This window comes from Pocillopora verrucosa, chromosome 3 (assembly GCF_036669915.1).
Source record: "Pocillopora verrucosa isolate sample1 chromosome 3, ASM3666991v2, whole genome shotgun sequence".
NCBI classification, from domain to species: domain Eukaryota; kingdom Metazoa; phylum Cnidaria; class Anthozoa; order Scleractinia; family Pocilloporidae; genus Pocillopora; species Pocillopora verrucosa.
The window spans coordinates 25,277,513-25,294,625 of NC_089314.1; the positions used below are offsets into that span (position 1 = coordinate 25,277,513).

Here is a 17,113-nt window from a genome sequence, read left to right on the forward strand (position 1 = left end):
AAATGTGCAACCGTTCACGGTATTTGAACCATTACGTTTGACGCCACTTGCTTTTGATGATACATGAGAACAATCATTGAATTTAAAGCTACTTGACAATTTTTTTTAATCCAATATAAAGAGTGGTTTGAAAGTCTTCGACGCACAAGGCGGAGATTATTGCAACGATAAATTATGCCGATAAATTTTATTAAACGGATTGAACTTTGGATGACGTTTATAAGATTTTGATGAAAAATGGTCTGATTTCTCTGCCGTTTTGCCAAAAATTCCGATTATACGGTAATTCCATGCTTATGTGTATAGCATTTGACTGGTCAATTGCATTCCAACTTTGCAATGGTTTTCCTTGTTCCAACATCTGTCTAATATGGAAGCAGGGGACGTGAATGCTCCGTCAAATTTCGAACATGGCATACAGATGTAACAAAAAAATTATTTAAGTCTCTCTAAAATGGGGAATGAAAATCCATTTTTAAGGGTTAACAGATGAAGAATTGATTTTTATAAAAAAATATTTGGAATACTCATAGCTATTCAGAGACTTCAAAATAATATTCAGTGAAATGATAGCTCTCCCAAGAACAGTAAGAAGGATTTCTGAGAATTATTTTTGTCTGAGCCTAACTGGAAAGCTACGTGAGTTGTGGAGCTTTGCGTTCTTGTTCAAGGTAATAAAACTCTCACACAACCTCTCTCCACCCTGTAGGAGTAGGGTCAGTGGCGAATTGTCAGGAAAGATTGATGACACAGCTTGGAGGTAACTTTGCGATGAACTAGTGTCTCGTCCCGAGGGGGGGGGGGGGGTAGGGAAGGAGTACTCCTAGTCGCTTCATTCTGCAAAAAAACCATAATAGCTTTTTTTCATCTATTGCTAAGCCATCAAAGGATGATAAAAGGAAGAAAACTAAAATCAACGAAAACACAAAATCGATAACATTGTGTCGCGATTGTCGTAACATCGTTATTTACTATAATGAGGTTTTGTTGACCAAAGCTAAGAAAGGTAACCATTAAAAGTTCACTGAGACTTTTTAATCAAAGTTTATACTCCAAGTTTTATTTCAAATAGGGGTCAGCAAACGATATAGAAAAAACCTTGTATTCTATGTGACACTATGTAGGACCGTGTGTCTCTTTCGATCATCGCTTCTTTAGGGTGATAGGTGCCACAGTTTTACTCAAAAGGCCTGAAGTACATGTTTGTAACAGTTAAGTTTAAAAAATCTAGCTAGGGAAAAAGCCAGTAACCATGATAAATGTCGAATATGATTATAGGAAAAGTCAAAACGAACTACGTTAATACGGGATCGTTTCAACACAGCAGCTCTCGATAACTTTTTTTATGCAGCTAACCAACAAAAATCAATCAAAGCTAAGGACGCGCTTTCAAACAAAGCTGTCTTCTACAAATTTAGTAAACTGGCAGCGTTGTCGCTGATCCAGGCTGTCGCGGTTGAAGTTCAGTTAAGAGGCTACTGGGAATCATCAGCCTCAGCAATTTCCTTTGCTCTTTGCAATCTGTACATTCTTGTCTCTTGTGGGATGTCTTCCAAGAAACTCAAACAGGTCAACGAACCACAAAACTGTAAAATGAAGAGAAATTTTTAGGGAGTGATCTGGATCCTGAGACCCACCACCTACGATTCGCTAATGCCCTCATTCGTCATTCGTCAGTAAACAAGATACTCTGCATGATCTTTTCATTCTGCTCACCAAGACAGTATTTAGATTTAGGTAAAATAACGTACAAAGGCGGAACCGAGCAGTATATTGTTTAAGTGGTCACCAGGTCTGCCTTCACCGTATTTATCACGGTAAGCTTTGTCAGCTTTAAACAAGTCGACACCGACCATAATCAGGCTTGTAGTACTAGCGATGAGAAGTATGGTCATGAGGACTTGTACAGGTAAACCTTCAAGAAAAGAACAGGAGTTTTTGACTGGTTAGAGCAGAAAAAGATTGGTTTTAAACATCCCATTGCCAGTAACAACATTAAAAGAGCAACAACACGTCGTCTGCCGCCTAAACATCAAAATTACAGCCTTAAAACCTCGTTTTTAAAGTGGAGGAGCTTGAGAAAGAGTCAGTCATCTTGAGTACAAGGCAATATATCTGCCAAGTGACTGGCTATATTTTGTGCAACTGAGATAGTCAAGTGTCCAGCCTTCCACAGTTCTTTAATTCCTGTTAATAGTCTGTATACACGAGAGCCTTTTTAGGTAATAACTTAGTTGGTTAAATTTTCCCTCAAAGTTCCAAGCTGCTATAATTTTATCCTCACTCACTTTGATGGCCATTTTCTGGCGAATTTTTCTACATGGTGTTAAATGTCCCTCTTCCCAATCAGTGACCTAAAATATCACTCTGAATTCCAAAAGTCAAGAGTGCAAAACCTTTCTTGTGAAAAGAATGAGGTTGCTTTTTGTCTCAGCACCTTTCAGAGGCCTCACACGAAAACTGACTCGATTTCAGAGAGTCTTTGGGCATCTTGAAAACGGCCTTGTATTCGTATTACATTCATGAATTATCAATGTGAATTGGTTGCAATACTCACTATCAGTGTGGAATATGATGGTGTCCTCAAGTATCGCCGGTCTTTGTGGATGCCAAGCATTAACACAATTTGGAGGACTATCACCATTACCCAACAAAATGTGGAGACTCCTGCGAAGAACGTTGCTCGACCATCCAAATCGAAAGTACGGTTAGAGTAAACAACACCACATGGCCAGGCGATTAACAAGAAGAACTGTGTAAGAGGACAAGGTACGCTCATGAACAATGAGTATTGACCATCACCCTTTGGTTGTTGGTACAAAGCCGTAGAGAAGCAAGTGGTGTTCCAACGAGGTTCCTAATGCATTCTAACTTAGAGAGAAAAGAGGGTAGGAGACAAAGCATCTATTGAGGGCCACTAGTTCATCAGTTGAATTACTGTTGTGTGTTACTCTCCTTAAATAAAGTTGATATTATTATTATTATTATTATTATTATTATTATTATTATTATAGAAATCCAAATATGATACTACTTGGATCGGGCAAAGTTTTAAATCGAAACCCTTGTCGATCCGACATCATTCGTTAAAATAAAACCCCTTCATATCCTTCAACTACTTACAAACTCCAAATCTCTCGAGATTCTCAGTGCAGTTTTCAGGTAGGTTTTGTCGATCCGTCCTGCCCTAGGTTGGTTCACTGGAGGCTGGAACGGATTGGACAAGTTGTTCATTAGGGGCATAGCCTTATTTTCCAGTAGGGAAATGGCCTTGTTGTCCAGTGGGGACATAGCCTTGTTGTCCAGTGGGGACATAGCCTTGTTGTCCAGTGGGGACATAGCCTTGTTGTCCAGTGGGGACATAGCCTTGTTGTCCAGTGGGGACATAGCCTTGTTGTCCAGTGGGGACATAGCCTTGTTGTCCAGTGGGGACATAGCCTTGTTGTCCAGTGGGGACATAGCCTTGTTATCTCATTGGAGACTGTGCTCCAGACACTGTCTGTGACTGATTAGAATATATCTGCTGCACGACTGTCTAAGTGGTCTGACCTTGGCCGGTGTGACGTTTGGCTTCACCTGTGATTAAAATGACGAATTATTGCCTGAGCTAATCTGACGTTTGCTGTGGTCACGTGACTCTGTTTTGTCTTTGAACTATATTGATACTTTAATTAAGATATTTAAATATCAGTAACATTAGTTGGTTCAATGGTAGCAAAAAGATGTCCTAACTTTTTAAATCAAATAGCCTCAAAAGCAATTTACATTTAAATTATCAATTGTTTCCCTGAAGATTTTATCAAACAAAAGTTAAATTAGTGGTTATTTAAGGTACAAAGTTTACCATGGAGACACCTCAGCCCCTCAGAAGCACTCTCAGCTACTGAGGTTTCGTTTACAAAATCTTATTAACTTTCGTTCTATGTTGGAAAAATGACTAGGTTGGATGGAAAATGCGACTTTATATGATACCATTATCGAGGTTAAACATTTAAAATGACGTTTTCTTTGAGCCATAAAACTCAAGGTCCTAAAATGTTTGCTTGATGATAAAGCAGAATTTGTGCATGTCTATCAATTTTCGCAGTGTTATTAAAAGTTGCGGAGCAACTTCAGATTATTGCTGAATAACGTATATCATTTACAGTTAACTATCGCGCTTTGTCACCTACCCTTTTAATAAAAGTAGTAATTGCATGAACGTAACCTTTGGGTCAAATCAAAAAGGAACAGAGGAAATGACTCCAAGAGTCCTGGAATTGGAGATACTTCATACTGTCACAAACGTACAATTTCATTGTTTTACATTTGTTTTTCGAATTAAATTGCTCACAGTTTATATTGGTGGGCTCTTAAATGCGAAGATCACCTCTTTATAACATAAAAACCTGATCTTCAGCTCTAGCTCGACTAACCTGCCAACTAATGAAGAAAATATCATCTGAAAGGGATCAACTGTAGTAGACCCGAAATAGTATAATTTTCATTGCATCCTTTTATCCTAATTCTATTCTTTTAACTGCGGAATCTCGCAGCTATGGACATTGAATTGAATGAGGCCCCCAAAGGACTCCTTTTTGAAGTCCCTAGCTAGATTTTTACAACAACGAGTTGACTTTCCTAAATATGGAGAATATGGCATGTCTCCCAAGCGCGTGATCTCGTGATCCTTTTGGGGCAAAAAATTAGTATTTCCATGGTCTGTACCAGAAATTCCGCTCCATTGATTTGACTAACGCTCTGTTCGTGTCCATCCATAGAATGCAAATCATTTGTTTCAGTATTGAGGAACGTTGTCTATTTAGCGAGAGTCTAAAATTCGAAATCATGAGGTCATTTTTACAATTTTATAAACATACCTTCGTTTTCTGAGCGTTTTGAGGCCCTTAAAAACTCCTCTTGCTTCAACCCAAACAGCAGATTGGCAATAATCGTTATTTCATCAACTTTCTGCGAAGAAACTCGATGCTTGAATAAGACACTTGAACGGTTTCTTAGAAAGACAGAAAGAGGAGCCATAAGCTTGTTTATGAAGCAACCCAAACATTGAAAAGATGAGTTACGCTTAGCTCACCACAAAGACGACTCCAGTTACAATCTGCATATAAGCAATGATTATTTCGCCGATTTTCTGCGTAAGAACGCGATATTCTGCGTAAGAAAGCGATACCCGAAGAAATTATAAAGGCGATAGGTTTCCTAGAAAGATAATGAGACAAGCTTTGAGGCCGTTTACGCAGTTACCCAAACATTCGTAGAAAAATGACATTCGAGCGGTTCGGTTGCTTTTTCTGAGAACGTGAATTGTAACGGTGGTCGTATATCTAGAATAAAACAGACATGAGCTTGTTTAGAGGAATTGTTCTCGTTTTGTCCTGATTCGGAGAAATAAAGAAGAAGTGTTTATCACAGAACCTTTCATTGAAGGCGGTTAATCGCGCGCCCTTCCTATGTTTGTAATCGCGTTCAATTTTAAATTCAAACACACTTTCATAATTTTTAAAACCTAGATTGCATTCGACACTCAATTGAAAGCAGCCGCATTTGCGAAATCAAGATTCTAAATAAACTCAGAGTTTCATCATTTATTGACGGTGATTTCGGGGAATGCAAAGAGATGGAAGTAACTTAAATTACCGTCGATATTTAGTACTCTGCTTGAAAGCATAATACATCTTTATAAATCCTAAATAACTAACATAGTTGTGGCTCAACATACTGCCAAATATTAGTATTCCTTAAGACAGCACACAGACATTGTTAAAATAACCACATCATGTTTTAATTGACATATTTGTTTTTCTATATCATTGACCATAACAGGGAAATAAATTCCCCTAGCGAACACACATGATTTTTCTCCGCGGTGAACTGAACTTCTTTGCGCTTTTTCTACAAAGCATATAATTTTGAGTTGTGATACTACATCAGGAAACCAAACAGCAATCTAAGAATTAACCTTTTTAACCCCTCAGAGTGACTAGCATCTAATTTCTCCTTACAATATCAGCCCTGAATTAGGTCATCAAGGTCATGAGAATAAGGGGAAATGATCAGTAACTAAAGAACTCTTGACTGTTTCGCAAATTCTCCTTTTCAGACCCTTAAGAAACTTACGGAGAACAGTATGGAGAATATACATACTGATGCTGGGTGTAAAGGGTTAACTAAAAGTGACCCTTGTCTCATCACTACGCAAAAATAGTTTATCTTTAATTACTTCAGAAACATTGGAAATCAATTGTAAGAATATTTTTCTAAATCAAAGACGAGAACAACAATGTTGCAGTTTAGGTCAGGAGCACTCTGACCATGTACAAACTTTATTTTTTTGCGTTCACATAAAGTGACTGACTACATCTCTAAGTCAGTAAGTTCAAAAAGAGTATAGGAGTATATTGATTAGGCCCAGTCAGGTTAAAAAAAAACTAAACAAAAACTCATCACAGAGAAATTTGTCGGTTTTTTTTTTTAACTGATTACCTCTATTACATAACTGTGAACAATCCGACTGAAAAAAATACAAGCAAACGTGATATCATGGTGTAAAGTACAAAAACATGAAACCTAACATCGCAAAAAAGGATGGCTACAATGAGTAACATATCTCATCAACTTTACCAAATCGTTTCAGGCATCTCTAACGTTAACTAGGCTCAACACGCTTGTATATCTATTAAGCTAGATAAAGGTTTTCTTTCCTTGTTCAAATGTGACCTTTGGGTTACATGGCAGAAGACTGAATACCCGGCCCCTGAGCCGTCTGTGCAGTGTTGTCGGTTTCTTCCTCTCCTCTTTGTGTAACGATCATTTTGTAGAACAATCGAACGCTTTCAAAGAAAGAAAAGCAGACCAGAACACCAAAAATCTGTCGAAAAAGGAAAAAAACTCTTTATTACAGGTTGGGTTTAGTGAGGAAAAAAGTTTTGGATTATTTAAATCATTAAGTTTTACTCCTCAAAGAAAAACCCACCGTCCCCTTATGAGGCGGCTGTTTATGTTTTGTATTTAGATAATTTGGCTTCAAACATTGAAAACGGATTCTACTCGGCGAACTACCTACGAATCTGAGTTCTCTTCATACGCCTATTTTCTCTGTAATGATGAAAGGTCCCATAGCATATTCGTAAACTTTTTCTCTCTGGCACATATTAAGGCTTAAGGGATAGACTGCCGTTGTAGATTACCAGTGCCAAGTAGAGTTCATCAAGGTTCATCCTTATAGTCGGGAGCAGTGAGTCGTAAGCCTTGGACATCTCATGCGCATGAAACACGAGTGTCAGTGTACAAGCCACCAGTAAGATGGTCAGGATGATATGCACAATGAAGCACTGTGGAGAAAAAGAGAAAAGCTGAATATAATAGGTTCAGAAGTAACTACATCGCCGGAAAAACGATAAAACTTTGTTTTTTTTTTTATCATTTTCATTATCGTCATCATCGTCTTGGTAATGGTCATCGTCATCATTATCATCATCGTCATCGTCATAGTCATCGTCTTTATCACTATCATTGTCATTATCATGATTATTGTCATTACTATTATCATCCTCTAATTACAGTCATATTTTAGAAGATTTTTAGGGGGAGAGAGAAAGAGAGGGGAGGAGAGAGAGGGGAGGAGAGGGGAGGGGAGGGGAGGAGAGGGGAGGGGAGGAAAGGCCTTTGCACCTTTTTTTTCAAACCGTTGAATAACAGCTGGTCAGGGTAGGCAAAAGCCGACAATAAACTAAAGAAACAAATTTTTTGAGAGTGGAGAACATTAAAATGAATTGCAAATGATAATTATTGACGAACACACAAAGATTTGAGATAAATCTTTTAAGATGCACATAAATTGTGCTGTGGCTGTAATATGGCTTCTTTGGTTCATGCCCACGTGCAAAGAGGCCTGAAGTAGTAAATGACGAACGAGGATTTGCTTCGTTTTTTTAGTGAAAATAAATTTGACTTGAGTCCCAGGAAAGTATGCACAAAAAATGCAATTGGAGAAAGATTTTGACAAAATTAGGCTGTGAAATTTGATTTGGATAAAACTTGGACTGGAAAATGGGATTTCTACTTCACCCTGCATTCCTATTCCTGGCTCTGTATATAAATACTTGGGGAAAATCTGATGAACCACTAGTAGGGTTTCATTTGAGGAGTATCAATACTCCCGAGCTGTCGATTATCGCGACACTATTTCTCAGCCATGGGAGTCTATTAACTGGTCTCAAATGTAAAATGTATTTTCACCAACGATAAACTTACGACAATTGTCAAGTGTGACGGTCGTGACAAGAAACGCTTGATGTAGTTGAAGCCAAAAACAAACCCAACTTGAAATACAATGGACACGATCCAGCAGAACACTGTAATTCCCTTAAAAAAATTCACTCTCCCGACTTCATATACAGAAGCATCTTCGGAATTTTTGAAATATGCCGAATATCCAATCCAAGAATCGCTTCCAATCAGGCTGGAATATCTAACAATCGATATCCAAGCAGCTGACAGGAAAAGCTATAACCAAAAAGTAAACTGTATTAGAAGTGTTATAATAGTGTATTAAAGCGTGGGTTTTTTTTCAGTGCCAGGTGGCTCACTGGGCTTCTAGTGGTCAATTTAAAGATTGTTCTCAAAACTGTATCGTTATGCTTCAAAGCATCAAGCTTTCATTTTCTTCAAAAATCAGAAAAAGCTGTAGCAGCCTAGCTTAATTAATAAACAATCTTTCTTATAAAAAGGTGGTAGATTATTCTGGCAACAATTTGTGGAAAAAAGAACAACAACTCACAAACTCAACCACTCTTTCTGCAATCAAGGCACTGTTCCAATAATCAGTAGTCTTTGGCAACGTCGGTTCCTGCGCTGCTGCTGGCTGAACCAGTTGGCCCTGTTGTACAGCCTGTCCAACTGGTTGTTGAGCATACTGTCCAGGAGGGGCCTGGGCCTGGACATACATGGGCTGAAATTGACCTGGAGGGGCTTGACCAATAGGTTGCTGATAGGCGAAACGCTGGTTCCCAGAACTTTGATTCATTTTTCCACGAGTTCTCGTTTCTCTGTCTAATAAGGGAAACAAGTCCTTCAAATCAAATCACCCACTGTGAACTAAGCCTAACGAAAAGGGTTTTGTTTCAGTAAATATGGGTATATAATGGTTCTTTGGGAAGCTTGTTTCGATTTCAAAACGAGATTGACATATCACTTCTCCTTACAATATAACATTACTTTATATCATTCAGTATCATTATACATAGATAGATTAATAATAATAGATTATCATCACGCATAAATAAATTTCTGAGAGTAGATCAGTGTCTTAGCTATTAAAAAATTCTACCACTCCTTATTAGCAGCTTAAAGGGAGAATTTGAATTAGATCTTAGGCTGATTTAGAAAGTTTGAGTAACTACTGTAGAGAAGGCTGTAAATGCACCACTCCTGGTTTTATGCAATGATGTAAGAAGTTCAGTGTCTTGTAGTTACCGCAAAAACCAAGACGAACACATAAATTACCAACAGTGAGAGAATATAAACTAATATTCTCTTGCCAACAAGATAATAATAGTTTGCTTTCAAGCTGTATTTGGAAGCAACATTTTGCTCCTTTTCTTCCAAACTGAATTGTTTACTCACGCTCCTAAGTTATTTGTTAGAAAACGCTGGCTCACTTAAGCTATGCCATCTACTCGAAAATCATACCTTAGGATCATAAAATGGGTATTTTATGACGGAAAGGATTAAGAAAATGACATTTTCTTAATGTCGTTTTCACCTTTTTCTTGAGGGTTGAATGGCTTTAAAAGCTTCTTTCCTATCAAGAAATTGAACTGGCCTTCTTGGAAAGGCTGAAAGCGACTAAACATCAGCTCACATTCGCAATGTAATCAGGTCTCTCACGATACACCAGAATGCAAAATGTACAAAAAAAAATCAATCTCATTTTCTCGCATGAAATTCTTTCGACACAACAGATCATGGCTGTAGCAGTGTGTAGGATTCGTGTCACATTCGTACATAGCCCATGATTTAATTCAGTGTTTCGCCATAATTTAGGTGTTGTGGTTTAACAGCCCTTCAGTTCAGGCGCCTCTAATTTGCAGAGCGTACTTGCTGATAAATGCAGCTGGGAAAGACCTGAGAAAGGAGCAAAACTAGATGCATCAAAAAGTCCCATAAAACGATCCGCATTAAGAAGCCAAATTTTCAGTGATGGATGGCAAGCATTTGTCACGAAACACGCGACTAGGAAATATCTTAATCGGCACCGTGATAAAGATGCGAACCTCACACTTTTCGACCCATTTTTGTTGTCTAATAACCGACCAACTAAACTACACACAATTTGATTTCCTCAACTGATGTAAATTTTATCAACTTCTGTAAATTGGTCACCGTAAAGAGTATCTAAAGCTAACGTTTCGAGCGTGACCGACAACCTACGTACTGGCAGCTAATAAACTTACTTGTGAGTGAAGCCTGAAGGTTTATTGACTTTCCGAAAATCAAGTGAATATAAACTCCGAAAACTTATCAGCTATGGAAACATTTAGTAATAAATGAAAGTTTACACTACTTATATATCTGATCGTTGGAAATTATAACGAAGTGGTATGGCTAATTTACAGATGCGGCCTTTCAATGAAACGGCGTCAGCTTAAAAACACTCTACATTCACTCTGACGATGAGCTAACGCTCGAAAAGTTAGCTTTAGAAACTCTTAACGGTGGCCATTTTATATTATCATCTCAGTAGACTAAACCAAATTGTCTATAGCCCAGTTTATCAATGGTCCGAGAGCGAAATCGGTTGGATGGTTTGAGGTTCGAATCCTCATCGCGGCTAAATCAAATATCTTCTGGTCGCATGTTCGTGACAAATGCTCGCCATGTAGCCGGCTAAAAATTTGGCCTCTAAGGGTCGATTTATTGGACTTTTTGATGCGACTAGTTTTGCGTTTTTCCCCAGGTATTTTTCAACTGCGTTAAACAGCAATTATACGCTTTGCAAATAAAAGTCGCCTGGAGCCATAAACCTAAATAATGGAGAAACAACTAACTTACTTGTTTGTTGCCTATTGACTTTCTGAAAACGTATGAACCATGATAAAATTTCGCAAAGCATTCATGAAATTGTACATTACCAATATCACGGATCAATGGAATTTACTAGGTTATGGTATGACTCATTTAGAGATGTGGCCAATAATTACAGCAACCGGAAAATAACAGAGTGCAGTGAAATCGTCTACTTTTATAAACCTCTACGAAGGTAAGGGGAACATATTTTTATTTATTTAAGATATTTCTTGACGGCTGAATGGCTATTAGAGTTTCGCTCCTATCAAGAAACTGGATTAGCTTTCTTGGAAAGCCTGAATCGAGGAAACATCGATCAACTTAAGTTCGCAACCGTAAACCATATAGGTCTGTCCCAATTCACCAGGATGGAAAACGTACAATCCTCCTCATTTTATCTACATGAGAGACTAGCTTTCGATGCAACAGATCCTTGCAGCGTATGCAGAATATGTGTTACGTTTGTAATAAGTATATGACTTAGCTGCCAATACGTAGGTTGTTTGTCACTTTGACGAAGGGTTTACACTCGTAAAGTTAGCTTTAGTAACTGTGTTTATATTCGCCCTGACGAAGAGCTAACGCTCGAAACGTTAGCTTTACAAAATCTTAACAGCGGCCAATTCACATTATCATCTTAGTTGACTAAACCAAATTGTCTGTAGCCCAGTTTGTCGATGATCCGACGGTGAAATCGGTTGGATGGTTTGAGGTTTGAATCCTCATCGCGGCTAAATGAAATATTTCCTGGTCGCATGTTCGTAACAGATCTTTGCGTCGGCCGATTTACATTTTAATCTCAGTTGATGAACCCAAATTTTCTATAGCTTAGTTGGTCCATGATCCGACAGCGAAATCGAGGTTCGAATCCTCATCAAGGGGAATTAAAATATTTCCTTCTCGCATGTTCGTGACAAATGCTTGCCATCCATCACTGAAAATTTGGTTTCTTAATGATCGATTTAAAGGACTTTTGATACAACAAGTTTTGCTTTTTCCCCAGGTATTATCCGACATTCTTTTTCAGTTATCGTTACAAAATGCTAATAAAAGGCGCCTGAAACGGATGTGGAACCATGAGACCTAGTTATGGAAAAAACAATGAACTTATTAAGTGTGTAGCCTAAAGGTCGATCGACTTTCCGAAAACGTTTCAATAATGTTGACATTCACCAATACATGAAAATTGTACTATTCTTATATCACTGGTCGATGGAAATTTCTAGGAAATGGGATGGGCACATCTACAAATACGACCTATCACTAACAGCAACCGAAAAATGGCAGTACCTTTGAGTGCAGTGAAATCGTCCGCGTCTACAAATCTCTATGAAAGCAACGGGAACGTATATTTTTTTTTCTTTAAGATATTTCTTGACGGCTGAATGGCCATCAGAGTTTCGCTCCTATTAAGGAATTGGATTAGCTTTCTCGGAAAGCCTGAATGCGAGGAAACATCGATCAACTCAAATTCCCCACACAAATAGGTCTCTTGCGATACACCAGAACACAAACTGTACGATCCTCCTCATTTTATCCACATGAGACAATAGCTTTCGATGTAAAAGATGTATACAGCAAATGTAGGATATGTGTTACGTTTGTACTTAGCATATGACTTAGCTGCCAATACGTAGGTTGTTTGTCTCAGCTAAAAAACCAAATTATCTGTCGCTCAATTGGTCCATGATCGAAAAGTCTGAAAATTTGGCGCCTGAAAAGGCTTTTAAGGCCAATACGTAGGTTGTTTGTCACTTTGACGAAGGGTCTACGCTCTTAAAGTTAGCTTCAGAAAGTGTGTTTACATTCGCCCTGAAGAAGAGCTAACGCTCGAAACGTTAGCTTTAGAAAATCTTTGCGATGACCAATTCACATTTAATCTCAGCTAAAAAACCAAATTATCTGTCGCTCAGTTGGTCCATGATCGAAAAGCCTTAGAATTTGGCGCCTGAAAAGGCTGTTAAACCACGAAACCTAAATTATGGTGGAAACGATTAGTATTTATAAGTGTGCAGCCCAAAGGTCGATCGACTTTCCGAAAAGGTTGCAAAAATTATGACACTTGGCAATACATGAAAATGTACAATTCTTATATCACTGTCGATGGAAATTACTAAGAAATGGTATGGCTCATTCAGAGATGTGGCCAAAATAAGTACAGCAACCGAAAAATGACATTACCTTTGAGTAAAGTGAAATCGTCCACGTCTGTAAACCTCTATCGAAGTAAGAGGAACTTATATATTCTTTCTTGAGGAAATGAATTATAAATTTTCCTTCTTACCGCTCTCTTTCCTCACGCTGATAGCACAGACTGTCAGTCCTAGGACAAAGATGCAGCTACTTATGTCGTGACAGCTTTCGCGGAAAAGGTGTTACACGTTACCTTGTAAGTATAAGATTTCATCTGTGCAGTGATGGAAATAAACATAGAAAATATAGGTACGCAATACGTACATGTGCAAATGTGCGACCGTTCACGGTATTAGAACTGTTACGTTTGACGCCACTTGCTTTTACTCTATAGTGCATTCGATAATTCATGAGAACAATCAGTGAATTTCAAGCTACCAGGTGACAAGAGGCCCTGCGAACCCTTTTTTAAGCCGTGAAGGGTGGTTCTAAGGTCTTCAACGCACAAGGCGAAGATTATTACACCAGTAAATTAAGCTGATAACTTTTATTTAACGAATTGAATTTTGGAGGACGTCTAGAAGATTTTGATGAAAACTTGTCTGATTTCTCTGCCGTTCTGTCAAAAATTCCGATTATATGATAATATCATGCTTATATGTATAGTATTTGACCGGTGACTTGCATTCTAACTGTTCAATGGTTTTCCCAATTTCAACATCTGTCTAATGGAAGCAGGGGATGTAAATGCACACTGAAATTTCAAACGTGGCGTACAGATGTAACAAATGAAATATGTTAATGTCTCTAAAATGAGGGCTGAAAATTCACTTTTAAGGGTTAATAGATAAAGTGTTGATTTTCATAAAAATTTTAATATCCATACCTAACTTAAGAGACTTAAAAAAAAAAAACACAACAACAAACATTCGTTAAAAGGAAAGCTTTCCCAAAAGCAGTGAGAAGGATTTCTGAGAACTGTTTTCGTCTGAGCCTAACTGGAAAGCTACGTGAGTTGTGGAGCTTTGTGTTCTTCTTTTGCAAGGCCGCTAAACTCATATCCAACTCTTTCCCCAGCGCGACGAACATTTGTTTTTCTCGGTTCCAGGTGTACGCGTCCACTAACCCTACTTAATGCGCATGCCCTCCGTTATGAATTTTCAAAATGGCGGACAGGTCAAAGAGGGAAATAAAAAAAGCAAAGCGATTTTGCAATAAATACTTAACATACACCCCCGTTAGAAAGGCGAATCCACGATAGAAAGATACAAAACTGTATGATATTGAGATCAGGGAGGTTAACAAAATCAACAAGAGAGGTTGAAAATTCATTACGTTGGCTATAGCACATGCTTCGATGAATGGACACCCTTCAGGGCCGATAGAGGATCTGGATATTTTTTCCGTTTGTTCGCAGCGAAAAGCTGTTCATTTCCTCGGAAATTCCTAATTCCAGGAACTATTAAGTATTGGCTGGGACAAAGAAGGTTAATCATTGAATACAAGGTCATCGTTGTAGGTGTTCTTAACCCTTTCATAACCTGCTGCCTCCAGGAACTGAATCCTGTTTTCCTTCAGAAACAGTTGTTTGAGGGCATCAACCCCTTTGTGATTTGTGGATCTGAAGAAATCTTTAGAAGCTCTACTATTGTATTTTTCCAAGCCTTGCTGTGTGTAATATGCTATGTTCTGATAAAGGGACAGGAACTCAGGAACATGATAACATAGTGCATGCATGTAGGGAGTGACATCTTTTGCTTGGTAAACTTTGAGAAAGTGCTCAAACCATGATTTGATATTTCTTTGCAGTTCAAGAATACCCTCTTCAGATGTAAAATCTAGCTTCAAATCACCAATTATGTCCATAAATTTAACCCAGATCACTTGTATGTATTTGTTTTGACTGCAATGAGGGACAAGCATAGGTCGGAATGTTTATATTCTGAAAGAGTTTCAACTTTTCTGGTTCAGTAAGATCTCTATATTCCAGCTTTTTTCTCTCTTTGTTGATTCTAAAATTAAAAGTGCTTCCCATACTTTTGATAAATTCTTTATAACATGCCATGTGTTTATATTTATCCCTTGGGAATCCATCAGAGGTTTTTTTTTTCTCAATAGCATCACTTCTTCTCAGCTCTCTTATGAACAAGTTAATCAAAACATCTGAAATCCTCAGAAAAAATGTAATGTATCTATGATGACATGGTCCATAGGTATAAAATCAAATAATGGTTGTGCCTTACAGTTTAATTTCTTTCCAGTGGAAAACCTTGCTATTTTGGTGACAGTTCTAGCACCAAATTTGGGGTCATTAATTGACCATGTTTTGCTTGTGTCCCACTGTTTCTCCCTGGGACACTTGCACCACACACAAGCATAATCCTCATTTGCCCTGCCTAAACCACATACCAGTGCTAAAAATTTCAAATCTCCACCTAAAAAGTATTCAATTTTATAGGTGCAATTATTTGCACTTATCTCGTTTAAGTTTGACATTTCCATTCGAAGGTCTGCTAGGCTGTTTCCCAGATTATCATATGTCTCTGTAGTTTTTATAACAGCAAGTATATACCCATTGCCACATCCTTTTCATGGAGAATAGTAAAAGTGAAGTTGACAACTGTAAGCCCCTTTCCAATATTTGTACCATCACCACTAAGCTTGATCTTAATAGTTTCTCCATCATTGATTTCTCCATTCTTCTGAAGCCTAACAATGTGCTCTTGCAAGCTTTCTGCAAATCCTAACTGAACACCTTCAGCATCTCATGGTGTTGGTTTCAAGTTCCATTCACTGTTTAGCTCATTAATTTGCTTCTTGATGGAATATATATTTGGGAGATCATTAGCCTTAATGGCAATTTCATGCCAGGCCTCATTTGAAATAATGAATTTATCTTTGAGGTAGAGCCACATATTTATGTTATCAATGTCATCATTATTAAGGGCCTCTGGGTCAGACTCTGTAAATGGCAGCTCTCCCTCTCCAACAAGATTGAAAGTTTCATATTGATTAGTCTCAGTGTTGAGGACTTCAATTTTGGTTGCAACAAAATTGTACAGCCCAAGAAAGGAGAGTGTAGTTTGGCACTTCTCCTTCAGTTGGTTTTTAATTCTCTTTTGATGGTGCTTAGAATAGTCATTAAACTTCTTCTTAGCTGGGCCTCTGCCTTTTTTCCCATTTGTAATCACTTTTTTGGCCAACTGAATAAATTTTTTATTGTAGAAGGCCCCTTTCTTCTCAGCTTTCTCGAGAGCTTCTCAGGCTTTTTTATCCACTCGCAATCGCTTTGCCTTCTCCTGTACCAACGATTCTTCTAATTTTATTTTTTCTCCCCCTTAACTGGCTGTTCTCATCTTTAAGCTGATGTACATCAACCTCGTTGTAATACACCTTAAATCGATACCGAGGGCCCGTTTCCAAATTGCTAAGAAATGCATTTAATTGCCACGATTACTAGCTTTCTTGACAGCTTTCTGAAAACAGAATAGTTTCTTTCTGAAGACTTCTGATATATGGCTATTGGTTATTATACCTCGTATACCTGATTGCTCAAACACTTTGTTTACAATTATTGAAAGGACCGACTCATGGTTTTCTCTGAAAACTTCTTTGCTTTGAAATAGTATAGATTAGTAAGCTGAAACGAAAAATTAATTAGGGAAGTTTACGAAAAATCCTGCGAACAAGCTTAAAAAAGGCATTTATTTAGACTTCATACTGCGATGAACTTCACAAATCTTACTTGTTTATCTCGTAAGTAAACAATGGCAGATTAATTCCCGAAGTGCTTTCTGAGTTTCCCGATCCCTCTCCTACTGCTTCACGCTCACAAAATAGGAAAAAATCAAAAGGAGGAAGATACAGCTGTTTTGAAACGCCATTTGACGAGGGTAAATCTGCTTTTTGTTCG

At 38.0% G+C, this 17,113-nt stretch overlaps 2 protein-coding genes across 3 annotated transcripts; both read right to left on the bottom strand.

Moving 5' to 3' along the window:
* Positions 1-1,354: 1,354 nt before the first annotated feature.
* On the bottom strand, positions 1,355-2,739 carry LOC131768291 (uncharacterized). Its single transcript, XM_066164681.1, has 3 exons — positions 2,554-2,739; positions 1,752-1,915; positions 1,355-1,586 (listed from the first exon to the last, which is right to left on the bottom strand). The coding sequence occupies exons 1-3, from the start codon at positions 2,642-2,644 to the stop codon at positions 1,476-1,478; spliced, it is 366 nt and encodes a 121-aa protein (XP_066020778.1). The 5' UTR covers positions 2,645-2,739; the 3' UTR covers positions 1,355-1,475.
* Positions 2,740-6,283: 3,544 nt separating this feature from the next.
* On the bottom strand, positions 6,284-13,487 carry LOC131800303 (uncharacterized). 2 transcript variants are annotated; one of them, XM_059117987.2, is made up of 5 exons: positions 13,352-13,487; positions 8,780-9,051; positions 8,254-8,505; positions 7,188-7,331; positions 6,284-6,868 (listed from the first exon to the last, which is right to left on the bottom strand). In XM_059117987.2, exons 2-5 carry the CDS (start codon positions 9,023-9,025, stop codon positions 6,725-6,727), a joined length of 786 nt encoding a protein of 261 aa, XP_058973970.2. In that variant the 5' UTR covers positions 9,026-9,051; positions 13,352-13,487; the 3' UTR covers positions 6,284-6,724. The 2 variants fall into 2 exon arrangements, with proteins under 2 accessions (XP_058973970.2, XP_058973969.2); XM_059117986.2 differs by having other exon boundaries at positions 13,249-13,470.
* Positions 13,488-17,113: the final 3,626 nt, after the last annotated feature.